The 17,005-nt window shown below is 41.5% G+C and overlaps 1 protein-coding gene across 1 annotated transcript; it reads left to right on the top strand.

Moving 5' to 3' along the window:
- The first annotated feature begins 613 nt into the window (after positions 1-613).
- LOC142657118 (vitrin-like) lies at positions 614-16,548 on the top strand. The gene is made up of 5 exons (XM_075832162.1): positions 614-732; positions 12,268-12,322; positions 12,426-12,492; positions 12,613-12,835; positions 16,423-16,548. Exons 3-5 carry the CDS (start codon positions 12,463-12,465, stop codon positions 16,431-16,433), a joined length of 264 nt encoding a protein of 87 aa, XP_075688277.1. The 5' UTR covers positions 614-732; positions 12,268-12,322; positions 12,426-12,462; the 3' UTR covers positions 16,434-16,548.
- The last annotated feature ends 457 nt before the right edge of the window (positions 16,549-17,005 follow it).

Genomic DNA, 17,005 nt, shown 5'->3' with positions numbered 1-17,005 from the left:
ATACCTCGCAACCAATGCATTCTATGGCCCAGGGGCTTTGCTGGGATCTTAGAAGATCAGGGGCAAAAGCCCCGAACACATATATTTACCCCCCCCCCCCCCCCCGGAAAAAGTATTAGTAACACATGTGGTAAGCTTAGATACAGGGCCCATGTGTGATACTGTCTGTTAGACAATGTATCTAATCCAACCACAAGGCAGGCATAGATACAGGGCCCCAGCAGACTACTCTTATACTGTATTTGATTACTGTAACGTCTATGGCCACGGCCCGTCGTTCTGACTTACTCCTTGACAGCCGTGGCCATGGACATCTGAGTTCCTTGCAGCATCGTCCTCCTGTGAGGCGCCGGCACTCACTTCGTGGTTTCGAGACTGTCTCCCGGAGTGCACGGTCTTAAAGGGCCAGTGCGTGCACATTGCAGGAAGTCTACAATATAGCCAAGAAGGCTACTGGGCTATAAAAAGGGCCCTGCCCTCTTGTTCTTTGCCTGAGCGTTGTTAGTTTCCCAAAGTTTGTCTTGCTAATGGTCCCCTAGTGTCTTCCAGTTTCCAAGTGTTCCCTGTTCCTGTATCCCTTATCCTGTCTCCCGTGCTATCCAGATCCTGTACCGTGCTGAGCTGTTGTCGTGTTGTGCTGCATACCACGCCTGTTCTACTACGCCACGCCTGGCATCTACCTGCCGCCTGGTCCCAGCCGAGCCTGCCTTACTGCTGTCCAAGTTGCCACAGGTACTCTCTCTGGACTTTATACTCTGTACTTACCTGTTTGGTCAGCTGCCGTTCCGCTACGCTGTATGATCCAGTGGGTCCACACCCTGCATCATGACAATTACTGTCTGCTGGGGTCCTATATCTAAGTCTGCCTTGTGGTAAGCTTAGATACATAGTCCAACCGACCGTATCACACATGGGCCCTGTATCTAAGCCCATGTGTGATACAGTCTGTTAGACCCTGTATATAAGCTTACCACAAGGCAGGCTTAGATACAGAATTTTAAGGCGTGAATATAGGAAAAAGCTATTCTCTGCATTGTTTTTCTTGTTTATTTTTTATCCCATTCATGTTTAATGCTAAATAACCCATTCGATTAATTCTTCACGTTAATATGTGTAGGTTTTTTGCATTTATTTAGTGTAGGAGCAATAAAATCTATTTTTTTATTGTCACGGACCGCGGCAATCAAAGGGTTAAACAGCTGGGGTCCGAATGTTTTCCCAGCTCTATTCAGGAGGCTTCTCTAGAATCAGGAGCTGTTAGTTACAGCTCCTGCTTAGAGGATGAGCGCTCATCAGCCTGATCTACAGCGACGCCAAAAGAGGTCGTTGTAGACTGGGGACCTGCACCGCCTGATGTCAAAAGACGGTGGGCGGTCGGGAAGGAGTTACATGAGCCTCTCTGTAAACTTCTGCTTTGTTATCACATGTTTCAAAGCTGGGAGACAATATGACGCAACTTCCTGTTTTCATTTTTTAAAAATGGTTACTACAACAAATCTAATCATCAAAACTGCTCTAACTTATTTGATTTACCAGTATATGTCCAATTTTACATTTCAAATGGAAATTCTAACCGTGTGGCGATACGTATATAACTATAACTAATTTATAACTAACCTACAGGCTACAACTAACCACTTCTGCAAAGTAGGTAAAAAAAAAACAACTTAATTTAATTTCAGAGGAAAAAACATGTCTGGACCTTTTGTAGTAAGATATTGATAACGCAAACTTGGCTTTTAATGTGAGAATAGGTTGTAAACTGATTTTGGTAATGCTGTTAATGTGATTCATTTGGATCACGAGAAATAATTTAGTTATTTTGCACAAAACAGAGTAATGTGTAAAACTTAAGTACCAAGGAAAAAGTATCTACAGATGGAGCGTGAGTCACTAAAGAGCAGCTGTCCTCAGCAAGCCACTTACCCTAGGGCTACACACAGACTGACTATATCCTATAGAGTGATGAAAACCTTTTACAGAGATTTCCAAGAAAGGAAAAAAGTAGCTACACCTTTCTAAAACTGCTCAGAAATCCCAGCATGTACACAATACATTACTACGGACAGCGATCTCAAAGCATTTTTTTGTAGTGAGCAATAAAAAATCTAGGTGTAGTCCTAACCTTATACTGCACACATCCATATGTAGAGTATTCTATATCAATAGTTCTAAATGTGTAATTCTGTACAAAGCCTTTACTTTAGGAAATTAAAAAAATAGCATAACTTATGCCCTGTCCATGTCTATATGGGTGACTGAGAGACGTAAGCAATAGGGTTGTATTGTAAATGGAGCATACGTTAGGTTAAAGGCTATGTAAACCTTTGAACTGGATTTTTTTGTTTCTTTAAAAGGCCAATCAGTGTCATTGGTTTAACTTTATAATAATTTTTTATTAAATATTATTCTTACTTTTTGAGATGCAACAGCTCTGTAATCTACATACAGAGCAGCTGAATCGTTTGCTAAATCCTGTTCCCGTCAGGTCCGCGGGACTGACGGGTTCAGTGAGAGTGGGTCCTGCGTGTCTGACATCCCGGATCCACCTGTAATCGATAGCCGCTCGATCCTGCGTGTCAGAGACATGCAGGACCCGCTGACACTGAACCCGTTAGGTCTGCGGGACTTATGGATTCTGTATGATTCTGAATATAGGATACAGAGCAGCTGTATCTCAAAATTTAAAACCAATTTTTAATAAAAACGAATTATAAAGTTTCACCAAACGCACTGACTGACCTTTTTCTAAAAAATAAGATAAAATAAAAAAAATCCCTTTCAAAGGTTTACATAGCCTATAAAGTTATGTTAGTATCACATCCTGTGGTTTTCAGTTAGTTTACTCATTTTGTGGATGGGAAGAAAGATGTTCCTAGTTGACAATATCAAAGGACTATATTAAGACCTTACGCAAACAAAAACATTACCAATGGTGATCAAATGCTTTTATTTATTAACCTTGCTAAACCTTATGATGGATGGAGCCAGAGGGGTATCTTGATGCTTCTGGGTCACGATGCAAAATTTGTAATAGGCCCCTCAATCATCATGTCCTATTTATAGCGCTGCTGTATTAGAATCGACAATTATTCCCTGTCCACAGGATAGTTGATAATTGTCTGATCGCTAGTGGTCCCACCACTGGGACACTCATTAATCGCGAGAATGGGTGTCTAGAACCCGCTGTTCCCTCTCCCTGCTCAACCGTAATGAGTAGGACATTGACTGTAGTGGTGGTCATGTGTGCGCGCTGTCGCTCTATTAAAAGTCTATCGAAATGATGGAAACAGCCAAGTGTCAGTCATATAGATATTGAATGGAGTGGCAGGAGCATGCTTAACCACCACTACATTCAAGCTCGATTGAGGAGGAACAGTGGTGTTCGGTACCCCTATTCTCGCAATTGGTGGGGGTTCCAGTGGTGGGGCCCCTAACAATCAGACAAGTATCACCTATCCTGTGGATAGGTGATCATTATCGATTTTGGGAATATCCCTTTAAGTGGAAGAGGTGCCATTGGGGCCAATGAGACTACAGGGTCCAGGTGGAATGACAAGCTTTACGTCCCATATATTTATGCCCTTGAATGTAAGTTATTTTATATCAGCATTATTTTGCTTTTCCTCTGACCCAGTTTTTGCAATTGATCCATAATATTATTATTTTTTAACTTATCGAATTCTCTGCTGTTTTACATAAAATTAAATTTGTTGCATCCTTTGAGTTCCACCCATTCCTTTCAATATATTTTTGGATAAAAAACATAAAACCTCCAGAAGGTGTAAGCAATACACAGAAATGACACTGTCATTGTTTATCAGCCAGGCAATTATATGAAGCAGTTCACAAATGTACTTCAAAATGTTTAAAAAGAGCTTATAGGGATCATTTTCAGCTTTGACTATTATGAAGCCTATGCATCTGTTGCGATGATATTGAAACATGCCCTGTAATGTTTCAGCTACTTTGCTTGAGGCTTACAAAAATAATCTTGCACTTTACTTCATTTTCACAAATTCAAAACTTGAAAGGCTGGAAAGAAGAAAGAAAAGGGCAAAACCAAAAAATTGTGAAATTATTGAGTTCATTGAGTTTATTAAGGTTTAGTAAACTAGAGAAGGATAGAGGATAGAAGCCTACAGCAGTACTGGCACCTAGTGACAGATACTGGTAATGGTGACATACTGATATCGGTATATTGAAATCAACTTTCATGGTTACAGAGGCTCTGTCACCACATTATAAGTGCCCTATATTGTACATGATGTGATCGGCGCTGTAATGTAGATTACAGCAGTGTTTTTTTATTTAGAAAAATTATCATTTTTGACGGCGTTATGACCTATTTTAGCTTTATGCTAATGAGCTTCTCAATGGACAACTGGGCGTGTTTTACTATATGACCAAGTGGGCGTTGTGGAGAAAAGGGTATGACGCTGACCAATCAGTGACCAATCAGCGTCATACACTACTCCCCATTCATTTACACAGCACATAGCGATATTGCTATATCGCTATGTGCAGCCACATACACACACTATAACGTTACTGCAGTGTCCTGACAGTGAATATACATTACCTCCAGCCAGGACGTGATGTCTATTCAGAATTCTGACACTTCGCTAACGTTTCTGTGAGATTTACAGCAAGTCAAGCGTAATCTCGTTTTAAATGACAGTTTACAGCGTAATCTCGCGTAATTACGCTTGCCTTGCTGTAGATCTCACAGAAACGTTACAGAAATGTCAGGATTCTGAATACACATCATGTCCTGGCTGGAGGTAAATTATATTCACTGTCAGGACACTGCAGTAATGTTATAGTGTGTTTATGCGGCTGCACATAGTTATATAGCTATATCACTATCTGCTGTGTAAATGAATGGATAGAAGCGTATGACGCTGATTGGTCACTGATTGGTCAGCGTCATACACTTCTCTCCACAACGCCCACTTGGTCAAAAAGTAAAAACACACCCAGTTGTCCAATAAGAAAGTCATTAGCATAAAGCTAAAATAGGTCATAACTCCGTTAAAAATTATCTTTTTTTCTAAATAAAAACACTGCTGTAATCTACATTACAGCGGCAATCATATTATGTAAAATATAGGCCACTTATAATGTGGTGACAGAGCCTCTTTAAATACCTCCAGACTGTCCGGTTCAAGCGGGACAGTCCCTGATTCCGGTCAGTGTCTCGCTGTCCTGGGCGGCTGGTGATATGTCCCAAGGGCAACTGCAACTGCGTCCTCACGCACTTTGAAGGCATACTGGGTGTAGAGGGTCAGCTATGGAGCGGGGCACTATACTGCGTGGGGGAAGCTATGTGGGCATTATTCTGTGTGGGGGCAGCTATAGGTGCATTATACTGTGTACGGGCACTATGGGGGCATTATACTGTATGGGCGCATTAAGGGACATTATAATGTGTGGGGGGATTTCTATGGGGGCATTACACTGTGTGGAGGGCAGCTATTATAAGGGCATTATACAGTGTGGGGAGGCAATATGGGGCATTATACTGTGTGGGAGCAGCTATAGGGGCATTATTCTGTGTGGGGGCAGCTATAGGGGCATTATCCCGTGTGTAGGCACTATGGGGAATTATCCAGTGTGGGGCTCTATGGAGGCATTATACAGTGTTGGGAGGCACTATGGGTGGGCATTTTCTGGCTGTAATGTACTGGCATATAAATATATATACACTAGTACATTATCCTTGCGAAAAAGAATACTATTGAGGTATTTAGGCAGAGATGGCTCATAGATAATAGTGTAGCCTGTGGCTTGCTGAAGGTGTTTCTGCCTCCCATACAGCAGGTCTTAAAGGGGTTTTCCAGCCAGTAAAAATTGGCCTATCCTCAGGATAGGCCATCAATTTCCGATAGATCTGGGTCCGACTCCCGGGACCCCTACAAAGCAGTGGTTTTGAAGTGGGTGCAGCGCTTGTACATTTCTACTTGATCACTGTGAATCGTCGACACACATTTAGCGGCGATCAGGGGCGTAAGTAGGAAACACTGGGCCCCACAGAAAACTTTTGACTGGGCCCCTCTCCCCTCCCCTGGGTGCTACTCACAGCCCCCCTTGGTAAATAGTGCCCCACTGTAGATTGTGACATACATCCCCCTGTAGATTGTGCCATACAGACCCCCCTGTAGACAGTGCTATACAGCCCCACCTGTAGACAGCGCTATACAGCCCCCCCTGTATACAGCGCTATACAGCCCCCCTGTAGTCAGTGCTATACAGCCCTCCCTGTAGACAGTGCTATAGTGCCCCCCAGTAGACAGCGCTATACAGCCCCCTGGTAGAAAGTGCTATACAGCCCCCCCGGTAGACTGCCATACAGTCCCCTGTAGATTGTGCAATACAGCCTCCAGTAGACAGTGCTATAGAGTCCCCCCTATAGACAGTGCTATTCAGCCCCCTTGTAGATAGTGCCATACAGTCCCCCCGTAAGTAGCGCCATATATTGCCCCCCAAGCTAATAAAACAAAAATATTTCTACTTACCAAGGCCTTGTTCCCGCAACGAACGGAGCTGCTCCTCAATGCCGACGGGATCCTTGCGTAGGCCGGCATTATCCAGTGACGTCATCTCGCCAGCCTGCGCGGGAATCCCTGCGCATGAGGCCGAACGTGGCCTGTAGCCTATGGCAGAGCAGGGAGGTACCTCTGTTCTCTGCCATAGGGTTCAATAGCATCTGCGTCCAAAGGACGCAGATACCATTGAAAATGGCGTCGCTGCCACTGTTGCAGCCATAGTGGCTGCTAGTGGAGCCACCGGCATGGGGTGGCCCATACCGGCGGACGACACAGGCCCCCTCATGCCGCGGGCCCCGTTGCAGCCGCTATGGCTGCTACAGCGGTAGTTACGCCACTTGCGGGTATTCACAGGTATTGCAGCCTTTTCTCCCATTCACTTCAATGGGAGAAGAAGACTGCAATACCTGTGAATCACCGCTACATCCGTGTCGACGATTCACAGCGAACAAGTAGAAAGGAAGGGGAAGCAGCGCTCGTACGAGCGCTGCACCCCCTTCAACACAGCTGATCAGTGGGGGTCCCGTGAGTCAGACCCCGACTCATCAGCTATTGATGACCTATCCTGTGGATAGGCCATCAATTTTTACTGGCTAGAAAATCCCTTTAACCTCCAGACCATCAAAATGTATTCAATATATGTAGGCTTTCCCAGAGTTCTGGAGTACTGCCAGGGTATGTTCACACAGGGCGGATACGCTGCATAAAGGTACAGAGCATATTCGCACCGGTCCCCACAGGAAATTCCGGCCGAAAAACCGCACCAGATTGTCCGCTGCAGAAAACAGCAGGTAAAAAAAAAAGCCTATACTTACCAGTAGTGATGGTGACGCATCCCTCTGATCTCCTGCAGCCCGGCCTCCTGGGATGACATTTTATCCCATGTGACCGCTGCAGCCTGTGATTGGCTGCTGCAGTCACATGGGATGAAACGTCATCTCTGGACACCAGGCTTGACGAAGAAGCATGGAGATCTGGGCAAGTAGCGTTTTTTGCGGCAGAATCACAGTTTTTCCTCCGCAAAAATTGCAACGTCTGCTATTTGTTTCGGGTTTTACCTCCGCATTGGATTCAATGGGGAAAAACCACAACAGAAAAGCAGTGATTTCAAAGCATAAATTGAAATGCTTCAGATTAAAAAAAACTGCAGCGCAGGTCCATTGATGAACATTTTTTTCGGTGTAGTTTTAACACAACGTGTGGATTCGATTTGTTCAAATCTCATATCTAATAATGCATAGCCAAACATCTCTAAACCTTATGAAATTAAAGAAACACTCCACTTTTTTCTTTTATTGCCCCCTCCATTTGTACATTGGTGTTTCAGTGGGGTGCTGTGTGCAGAAATACTTACCGATGCCTGCATCGTGTCGTTTTCGGGTCCAGCGCCACCCACGTAATCTTCACTTTGACCTGTCTGGAATCACTGTGCTTTTCAGTAAACCGGAACTCAGGCTCTCAATACATTCCTATGAGAGCCTGACTTCCGGACTGGTGCCACTGGACCCAAGCAAGAATCCTACAGCTAAAACAATTGTGCAATAATGACCTTTTCTTACAGAAGTGTCAGTTGTGATGACTGAAATATTTATTTTTTTAAAGGGATTTATCTGAAGTCAAACATTGATGGTCTACTCTTAGGATAGTTTATCGACGTTTGATCAGTGGGGGTCCAACCCCAAGGACCCCCCTTAATCAGTGGAATGAAGAGCTGTCAGTGTATGACTCCCAGAAACCCCTTTAAGCCACCCTATGTATACATTACCATATATATCTTTCTGGACTTAGGGGATGAAGTTAGCATTTCTATATATACACATCAGATTTACGAAAAAATAAAAAAATTAATTTGGAGCTGCAATGAAAAACAAGCAAACAGCAGTCAATAATACGATAATTCCTTGATTTATTGTAAGTTCCGTCAGAAGGGTGTGAGCATGGAAGGATTGGCTTTTCTTGACCCTTCCTCGGAATCAGATAATAGCTAGACTTGAAGTCTGTTCCATATAGTTAGGTTTTTCAGGAAGCAAAGTCTGCTTTGTTTCTAAAGTAGGAATTTCTGGGTACTTGTGTGTCTCAAAACAGATGTTCTGCAGTGTTAACAAAGACTTTACAGGAACTCCTACTAGAAATGTTACGATGAAGTGCTTCTTAGGGATTGTGCGCGGAATACACTCATTAAATTTGCCTCCACTAGACTCCCACCCACACTTCTAATATTGTGACGTTATGTAGAAAATGTAAGACTGTAGCACGCTTGCTGTTTATAATTACTGGAATTTTATCAACAATTGGATAGACATTTACTGGAAATTTTGCTAGACACATGTAAGTCATACAGACATACTGCACAGCCTTGTGGTAACATTTATATGACCACAGTACATGGTTATAAAAATGTAATTGTATTTATTTATAATATGGACTAGAAGTTTTCAAGAAGAACTGTCAGCTTAATATGCTGTCCTATGTAAGAGCAGCATGTTAGGCTATGTTCACACAGCGTATCCGTCCTTGAACCCGCAGGGAATTCTGCCTGAAAAAAACTCACCAAATTGCAGATTTTCAGGCGCAATCTCCGCTCCGGAAACACCGCTGGAAAGAAATGCATGCTTAGCCCTCAGGCATTGTCATAGCGAGGCATCCCTCTGTTATCCGTGCAGCCGGACTTCCTGGGATGACGGTGCAGCCCATGTGACCACTGTGGTCCGTGATTGGCTGAAGCAATCACATGTGATAAAATGTCATGCCAGGAGGCCAGCCCAGACAGAGATCAGAAGAACATGTTGATATGACAACGCCCAGGGGGTAAGTATTTTATATATTTTTTCCATTCAATTTTTATTGAAAATATATATCAAATACAAAGAATGGCAAGTACATTTGAGAACATTCAAATAGTACACTACATAACAAAAGGAGTCAATGGTAATACAATGATGGTCTATGAGAAGCATAGTACGGATGAGACCAGATAGAAATCTATATGTATAGAGAGAGATATTTGCCTATATAAGTAACTCTTTAGGTTGTTATCAGCAGAGAGTAGAACCTGGAAAGATGAAGAGGATTAGTCCCCCAATCCATAAAAGTTACAAGAATATTTAGAATCCAGAAAGGGGGATAGTATTGTGTGGGCTATCAAGCCACAACCTCCATTTAGATATTAGTACAAAACGATTGCAATTGACACCGGCATAGGTTAGCTCATGCCAACAGTTATCATTTATACCCTTAATTATGATTTTCAATGTTGGTTGACAGTCATCCTTCCAATGTTGAGCAATTTTTAGTCTAGTTGTAATTAAAGAGTGTGATATGGTTGTGATATGATCATTAGGAAAGAGTTTTAAGCCCAAACATAATAACGCCAGGGCTGGGTCTGGTGGTGTAAAGGATCTGCCAGGCACAGCGAGGTTAACGCCCATAGGTAATCAGTCGGCACCTGAGTCTATGTCTCTGAGACTGACTCCAGCTTCCACCACTCAGGCTGGCAGGCTTAGGAGTGGGAGAGCCTATCGCAGCCTGGCCAGACTCAGCTAGCTCCTGCCCTCTGTCTATTTATACCTGCCTTCCTGTTCCTCCAGTGCTTGTGATTCTTCTCGTGTGGTTTCCTGGCCCAGCTACAGCTCCTGACTATTTGATCCTGCTCCATACTGACCCTGGCTTACTGACTACTCTCCTGCTCTGCGTTTGGTACCTCGTGCACTCCTGGTTTGACTCGGCTCGTTCACCACTCTTGTTGCTCACGGTGTTGCCGTGGGCAACTGCCCCATTTCCCTTAGCTTTGTGTACCCTTGTCTGTTTGTCTCGTGCACTTACTGAGCGTAGGGACCGCCACCCAGTTGTACCCCGTCGCCTAGGGCGGGTCGTTGCAAGTAGGCAGGGACAGAGTGGCGGGTAGATTAGGGCTCACTTGTCCGTTTCCCTACCCCTATCATTACAGGTGGTATGTGAACCTTGCATAGTCTTGATAATAGTTTAAATACTCCAAGACAAAGGGAATTGACTACAGGACATTCCCAGCATACACTCCCCTCTGATGCCTTACATTTCCAGCACTTAGAAGAAAACCTAGAAACATTTTCTGAAGTTTCACTAGGGTACCATACCAATGATAAAAAAAAATTCTAGAATTCTCCAAATGTGAAAGACATTTTGAAATTTTAATAATAGAGTTGAAGGATGATAACCATTGGTCTTCTGATATTTGTAATTTCAGATCACGTTCCCATACATCTTTTAGATAAGAAATTGGGTCGATCTGTTCCTGCTTTATCAGCTAATAGCATCTTGAGATGCCTTTTTTTTTTACAAGGGTGGGGAGCCTGTAGCGAAACATTGAAAAGACTAGGTACTACCGGAAGAGAAGGAGAAGATAAACCATGTAGTAGATGTCGGATTTGCAAAAATGTAAACAATTCCGGGTGTGGAAGATTTTCTGTGGTGTTTAGAAACTGAAAAGATACTAAATGGCCATTTTCCCAAAGTATTCCTACTTTAGCAATACCCCTTTCTTTCCAAAGGGGGAGACATAACCCAGATATTGCCAATTCTGAGACCTCTAGTGGTTCGGAATATAAGTCAAATTTGAAGAGATCATCTCTTTTAGAAATTAGATTCCAAACCAGAGAGATCGCTAGTAAAGTTAAGAAAGGGGGATTGAAATTTGTTCTAAAAGTTGTGGAAGCAATTAAATGATGCCTCAACAGGCGGTTGTCTAGGAAGTGAAGCACAATATCCACACACAATTTTGATCTATCTTTTGACCAGAGTGACCTCATTTGGTCTAGGATAACTGCTCTATAATAGTGGAGAACAGAGGGAGTGTTTAACCCCCCTCACGATGGGTTAAGTGTAAAATGTTGGACTTAACTCTGGGTCTCGTCTTCCCCATATGAATTTTTGTACAATCGATTGAAGTTTGTTAAGATAAGCTATAGGTAAGAAAATGGGAATGTTCTTGAATATATACAAGAATTTTGGCAGTATCCAAATCCTGGCATGTAGCCAAAAATAGGGAAGGGGTGAGTCTCCCTCCCACATTTAAAGCAGCTGTGAGTCAGTTGCTTTGCCTGATTCACCTTGCTGTAATTCTGGGAAGTGCTCCCTCTGGTGGCCAACATAGAAAAACATTTCAAATTATTTAATATTTAATTTTTCCCACCTTGTTGAAGGAAAGAAAATACATAAAAAAAACAAAAAAATACAATAAAAATATGTAAAAATATGTAAAAAATGTTCATTTGCGACACATTCCCTTTAACAGGAGCAGAAAGAAAGCAGACCTGTGGGCTCCTGGACTGCCATGACAACCATTGCCACTTCATGATTGCGTCTCAGGAGGTCGATGGGCTGCAAGAGGGGGCCACCGCCCCTCCTTCCAGCAACTTGGATGCCATAGTCACTATTGACCGCGGCATCTAAGTAGTTAAACGGCCAGGATCAGAGCTCCCTCGGTTCCTGCCTGAAAGTGCGAGGTGTCAGCTGTAATAAACAGCTGACACCCGCAGTATATGGTGCAGGCCCCCCCGCACCATGACGTACAGTTTTGTCATGGAGCGTCAAGGGATTAACACATAATATAAACTGATATTTGACTTCTTTTGTTGAATAAAAAGTTTAAAAAACTAACAGTAAAAAGAAATAAGTCGTACAGTATTTTTTTTACCAATAGAAAAATGGATATCTCAATCATTGTCTTCTTTTCTTTCCTCAGTAGTTTCTGTTACGTGCGAAACAACTGCTAAACAGTTGGCTGATTTAGTTACAGAGTAAGTTCAACAACAGGCTTTATGTTTCTGACTTTTATAGTTTTCTTCTTGTACAACTCTTCTTGTCTGCATTCAATTTACATTTATATGTACACTTTTCTAGAGTAATTTGCCCAGCCGACTGCAACTCACAATCAACCATGGTGTGGGGCATCGATACCTACAGCTATGTAAGTCGCCCCTGAAACAGAACTTTTATTCTTCGATGACGTTTGGTTTGCCATAAACTAATTTATTATTAAAAGTCATAGAAGAATACCATGATTGATTAGTCTTGTATTTGCCTTTAGGATTCTTCAGTCTGCCAAGCAGCAAAACATTTTGGCATAATGAATACAGGCGAAAGTAAAAAGATAGTAGTGGAAAAAGCTCCTGGTCTTATTAATTATAAAGGATCAAACAGAAATGGAATCATAACAAAACCGTTTTGTGCTGCTCCTTTGTCATTTACAGTGAGATTACCAATAGAAGAACCAGTGAAATCAGCTCTAGACCCATTTAAGTTACCAGCAGGTAATCTTTTATAGCTAATTTTTTTTCCTGAGCACCGTTATATTTTTGGAACAATGTGATAATACTAATAATTGTTTAGCAATTGCATTTTGTCAAAAAACTTAAAGTAGTAATAAAAAAAAATAATTTTAGACATTTATGACTATTGTAATGTAATATAATTATAATTTGAGACCAAAATGTAAAAGAAAACTTTACATTTACTATAGAGACAGCCTCTCATTATACTAGTTTTTCTCCAGGAATAATGAATTTTACCAGTTTTTGCTGCTGCTTCTACAGCTCTCAACCTGATAGGCTATTCAGATCCCAGCCTGTGCAGATTGGTCAGGCAATCACATTGCTGGCGGAAGCGAAGGGAGAGTGATATGATTGACATTAAAAGGATGAACTATGGAGCCTCTTAGGCCATGTTCACACTCTGCATATTTTTGGGAATTTAGCAAAATATTTTTCTCATGATTATAAGCCTACCCTTTTTAATTCTCTTGGTGTGGATTTGAAGTTTATTTTTGCGGCAAAGACTCTATTTGCATTGACCATTTTAACTGTCATTCTGTTCCACTTTTTATATAGAGACACATGGAGACACATTTGTGTTTATAACCCCACACATTTTAGCGATTTATTTATTTATTTTGATTTTATTTTTCTGATGGCCAACGCCATTAGTTGGCACCAGTTAGCCTCTGTTTTATCAGGCTTCAGTTGGTATTGCCGGTAAAGTAGTTGTCTGCTATATTATTTAAGCTGGCTAAAAAAGTAAAAAACTAAAATAATGCTTGACAGACAACAGAGATACAGTGAAGGAAATAAGTATTTGATCCCTTGCTGATTTTGTAAATTTGCCCACTGTCAAAGACATGAACAGTCTAGAATTTTTAGGCTAGGTTAATTTTACCAGTGAGAGATAGATTATTTTTAAAAAAATACAGAAAATCACATTGTCAAAATTATATATATTTATTTGCATTGTGCACAGAGAAATAAGTATTTGATCCTTTTGGCAAACAAGACTTAATACTTGGTGGCAAAACCCTTGTTGGCAAGCGCAGCAATCAGACGTTTTTTGTAGTTGATGATGAGGTTTGCACACATGTTAGATGGAATTTTGGCCCACTACTCTTTGCAGATCATCTGTAAAACATTAAGATTTCGAGGCTGTCGCTTGGCAACTCGGATCTTCAGCTCCCTCCATAAGTTTTCGGTGGGATTAAGGTCTGGAGACTGGCTAGCCCACTCCATGACCTTAATGTGCTTCTTTTTGAGCCACTCCTTTGTTGCCTTGGCTGTATGTTTCGGGTCATTGTTGTGCTGGAAGACCCAGCCATGAGCCATTTTTAATGTCCTGGTGGAGGGAAGGAGGTTGTCACTCAGGATTTGACGGTACATGGCTCCATCCATTCTCCCATTGATGCGGTGAAGTAGTCCTGTGCCCTTAGCAGAGAAACACCCCCAAAACATAATGTTTCCACCTCCATGCTTGACAGTGGGGACGGTGTTCTTTGGGTCATAGGCAGCATTTCTCTTCCTCCAAACACGGCGAGTTGAGTTAATGCCAAAGAGCTCAATTTTAGTCTCATCTGATCACAGCACCTTCTCCCAATCACTCTCAGAATCATCCAGAAGTTCATTTGCAAACTTCAGACGGGCCTGTACATGTGCCTTCTTGAGCAGGGCACTGCAGGATTTTAATCCATTACGGCGTAATGTGTTACCAATGGTTTTCTTGGTGACTGTGGTCCCAGCTGCCTTGAGATCATTAACAAGTTCCCCCTGTGTAGTTTTCGGCTGAGCTCTCACCTTCCTCAGGATCAAGGATACCCCACGAGGTGAGATTTTGCATGGAGCCCCAGATCGATGTCGATTGACAGTCATTGACAGTCATTTTGTATGTCTTCCATTTTCTTACTATTGCACCAACAGTTGTCTCCTTCTCACCCAGCGTCTTACTTATGGTTTTGTAGCCCATTCCAGCCTTGTGCAGGTCTATGATCTTGTCCCTGACATCCTTAGAAATCTCTTTGGTCTTGCCCATGTTGTAGAGGTTAGAGTCAGACTGATTAATTGAGTCTGTGGACAGGAGTCTTTTATACAGGTGACCATTTAAGACAGCTGTCTTTAATGCAGGCACCAAGTTGATTTGGAGCGTGTAACTGGTCTGGAGGAGGCTCAACTCTTAATGGTTGGTAGGGGATCAAATACTTATTTCTCTGTGCACAATGCAAATAAATATATATAATTTTGACTATGTGATTTTCTTTTTTTCTTTTTATATAATCTATCTCTCACTGGTAAAATTAACCTAGCCTAAAAATTCTAGACTGTTCATGACTTTGACAGTGGGCAAACTTACAAAATCAGCAAGGGATCAAATACTTATTTCCTTCACTGTACATGGAGGGACAGGGAGGTAATAATATTTGTACCTACGTCCTTGATAGTACTGTCTCTATGTCTATGTCTACATCATGTACATGGATGAACAGGGAGGTAATAATATCTGTACCTACGTCATATACAGGTAAAGGAGGGCTCCTTGGCCTGATGAAGACACATGTCCTGTGTCGAAACGCGTTGCCTTGCATTGAAATTAATAAGAGATTATTCCACTTATTTTTTATTTCTTATTCCTTATCAGTAGAGCTTTTCAGCATATTCAAATATTTACTTTTTAAAATTATATACAGGGAGAAAGTACTATCTGTCTACTTCATGTACATGGAGAGACAGGGAGGTAATAATATCTGTAACAACATCATAAACAGGGAGAGACAGTAGTATCTTTGCTGAAATCATGTAGGGGGAGAGACAGGGAGGCAGTGCTGTTTGTGCCTAAATTATTTAATTGCCAAAAAATGTACTGCTCCTCTTAGCAAAGTAAGTCACATTTCAGTAAAGAGTAAGCACAGATATGGTGATCACCTTTCTGTCACTTTGGCTGATGCAATGTAGAGAAGTCAACACTATTCAGGTACATGTGTAAGGGTTTTTGTATAACTTAGAGTAAAAAATGCCAACCGTTTTCTTTACCGATTTACTAACATCATTTGTTTACCAAACGACAAAATGTGCTGTAATATACAATGTCAAACTGTGGACCCTAAAGGGGCTGTCTGCTTTCCTTTGTTTTTCTAATGGCTGCAAATGACATGAATTAACAAAATAAGCAGTATTCACCTCTCCTTTCCCCCAGGCGATTTGACGCTGAAGTTCCAGTGGTACGACCGGCGATTGTTTACATGCAGGCAGCATGTGACCGCTGCATCAAATCAGAGAGCTCAGTAGTAATGAATGGTATTTCCGGCATAATGCAAGAAATACAACACATGACCGCTGAGCCCTCTGAATGGCTGCAGCGGTCACATGCTGCCTGCATGTAAGCAATTACCGGGAGTGCCAGCAACATCCATTTTCTAAAAACTGGAAAATGGTAAAGTTTAAGTCCAGAATGTCACTGTGGGTTGCATATAGCTCTGAGGCTGCAAATGATCAATGTAAAAACCTGTTTCCCATCACTTTTGGAATTATTACATATCTCTAAGAATATGTGGTATTAAATCCTTTTTTTTACTTGTCTCTTCTAGGATTGGGTTAAGTAATCCACATTCTGGAATCGAAACTGCTTTATACAGAGAAATCACAAAACAAGACTAACAGTTCTAGAAGTGTATTAAATATCAATAAAACTTGCTTTAACCTCTAATCTGTATGCAATATATCTGATGAAATTAAAGTTCTCTTGAAGCAAATCTTCGTAAGAATGTGTTATTTTAGGGTACACAATATATCTCAAAACATTAATAAGAATAACTGTCAAATGTTTTGCCCACAATTTTTATTTTGCAATCTGTCTCGCTTTGAACTCAATGATAAAAAAAGGAAAGACATCATAATTGATACTGTAAAGAATATACAACAGGAACAAGAGATAAAAGAACAATTTTCAGTTCCTGTAATTAAAGCCAAGCATCTCCATTCCTAGTTATCATATATGGCAAAACTCTGTATTAATTTCCATAACTATATACACGTTCAGCCATAACATTAAAACCACTGACAGGTGAAATGAATAACATTGATTATCTCGTGTGAATAGTACCTGTAAAGGGTTGGGATATATTAGGCAGCAAGTAATTATTCAGTTCTTGAAGAGGATGTTTTCGTAGC

The sequence above is a fragment of the Rhinoderma darwinii genome, chromosome 7, assembly GCF_050947455.1.
Source record: "Rhinoderma darwinii isolate aRhiDar2 chromosome 7, aRhiDar2.hap1, whole genome shotgun sequence".
Taxonomy (NCBI): Eukaryota; Metazoa; Chordata; class Amphibia; order Anura; family Rhinodermatidae; genus Rhinoderma; species Rhinoderma darwinii.
This window is presented reverse-complemented; position numbering and strand designations above follow the sequence as displayed.

Bases quoted from the DNA above. Each gene is read 5' to 3' on its own strand.
- LOC142657118 (XM_075832162.1), top strand. From the start codon at position 12,463: ATGGTGTGGGGCATCGATACCTACAGCTAT. The intron at 12,493-12,612 runs GTAAGTCGCCCC...ATTTGCCTTTAG, and splicing joins GCATCGATACCTACAGCTAT to GATTCTTCAGTCTGCCAAGC.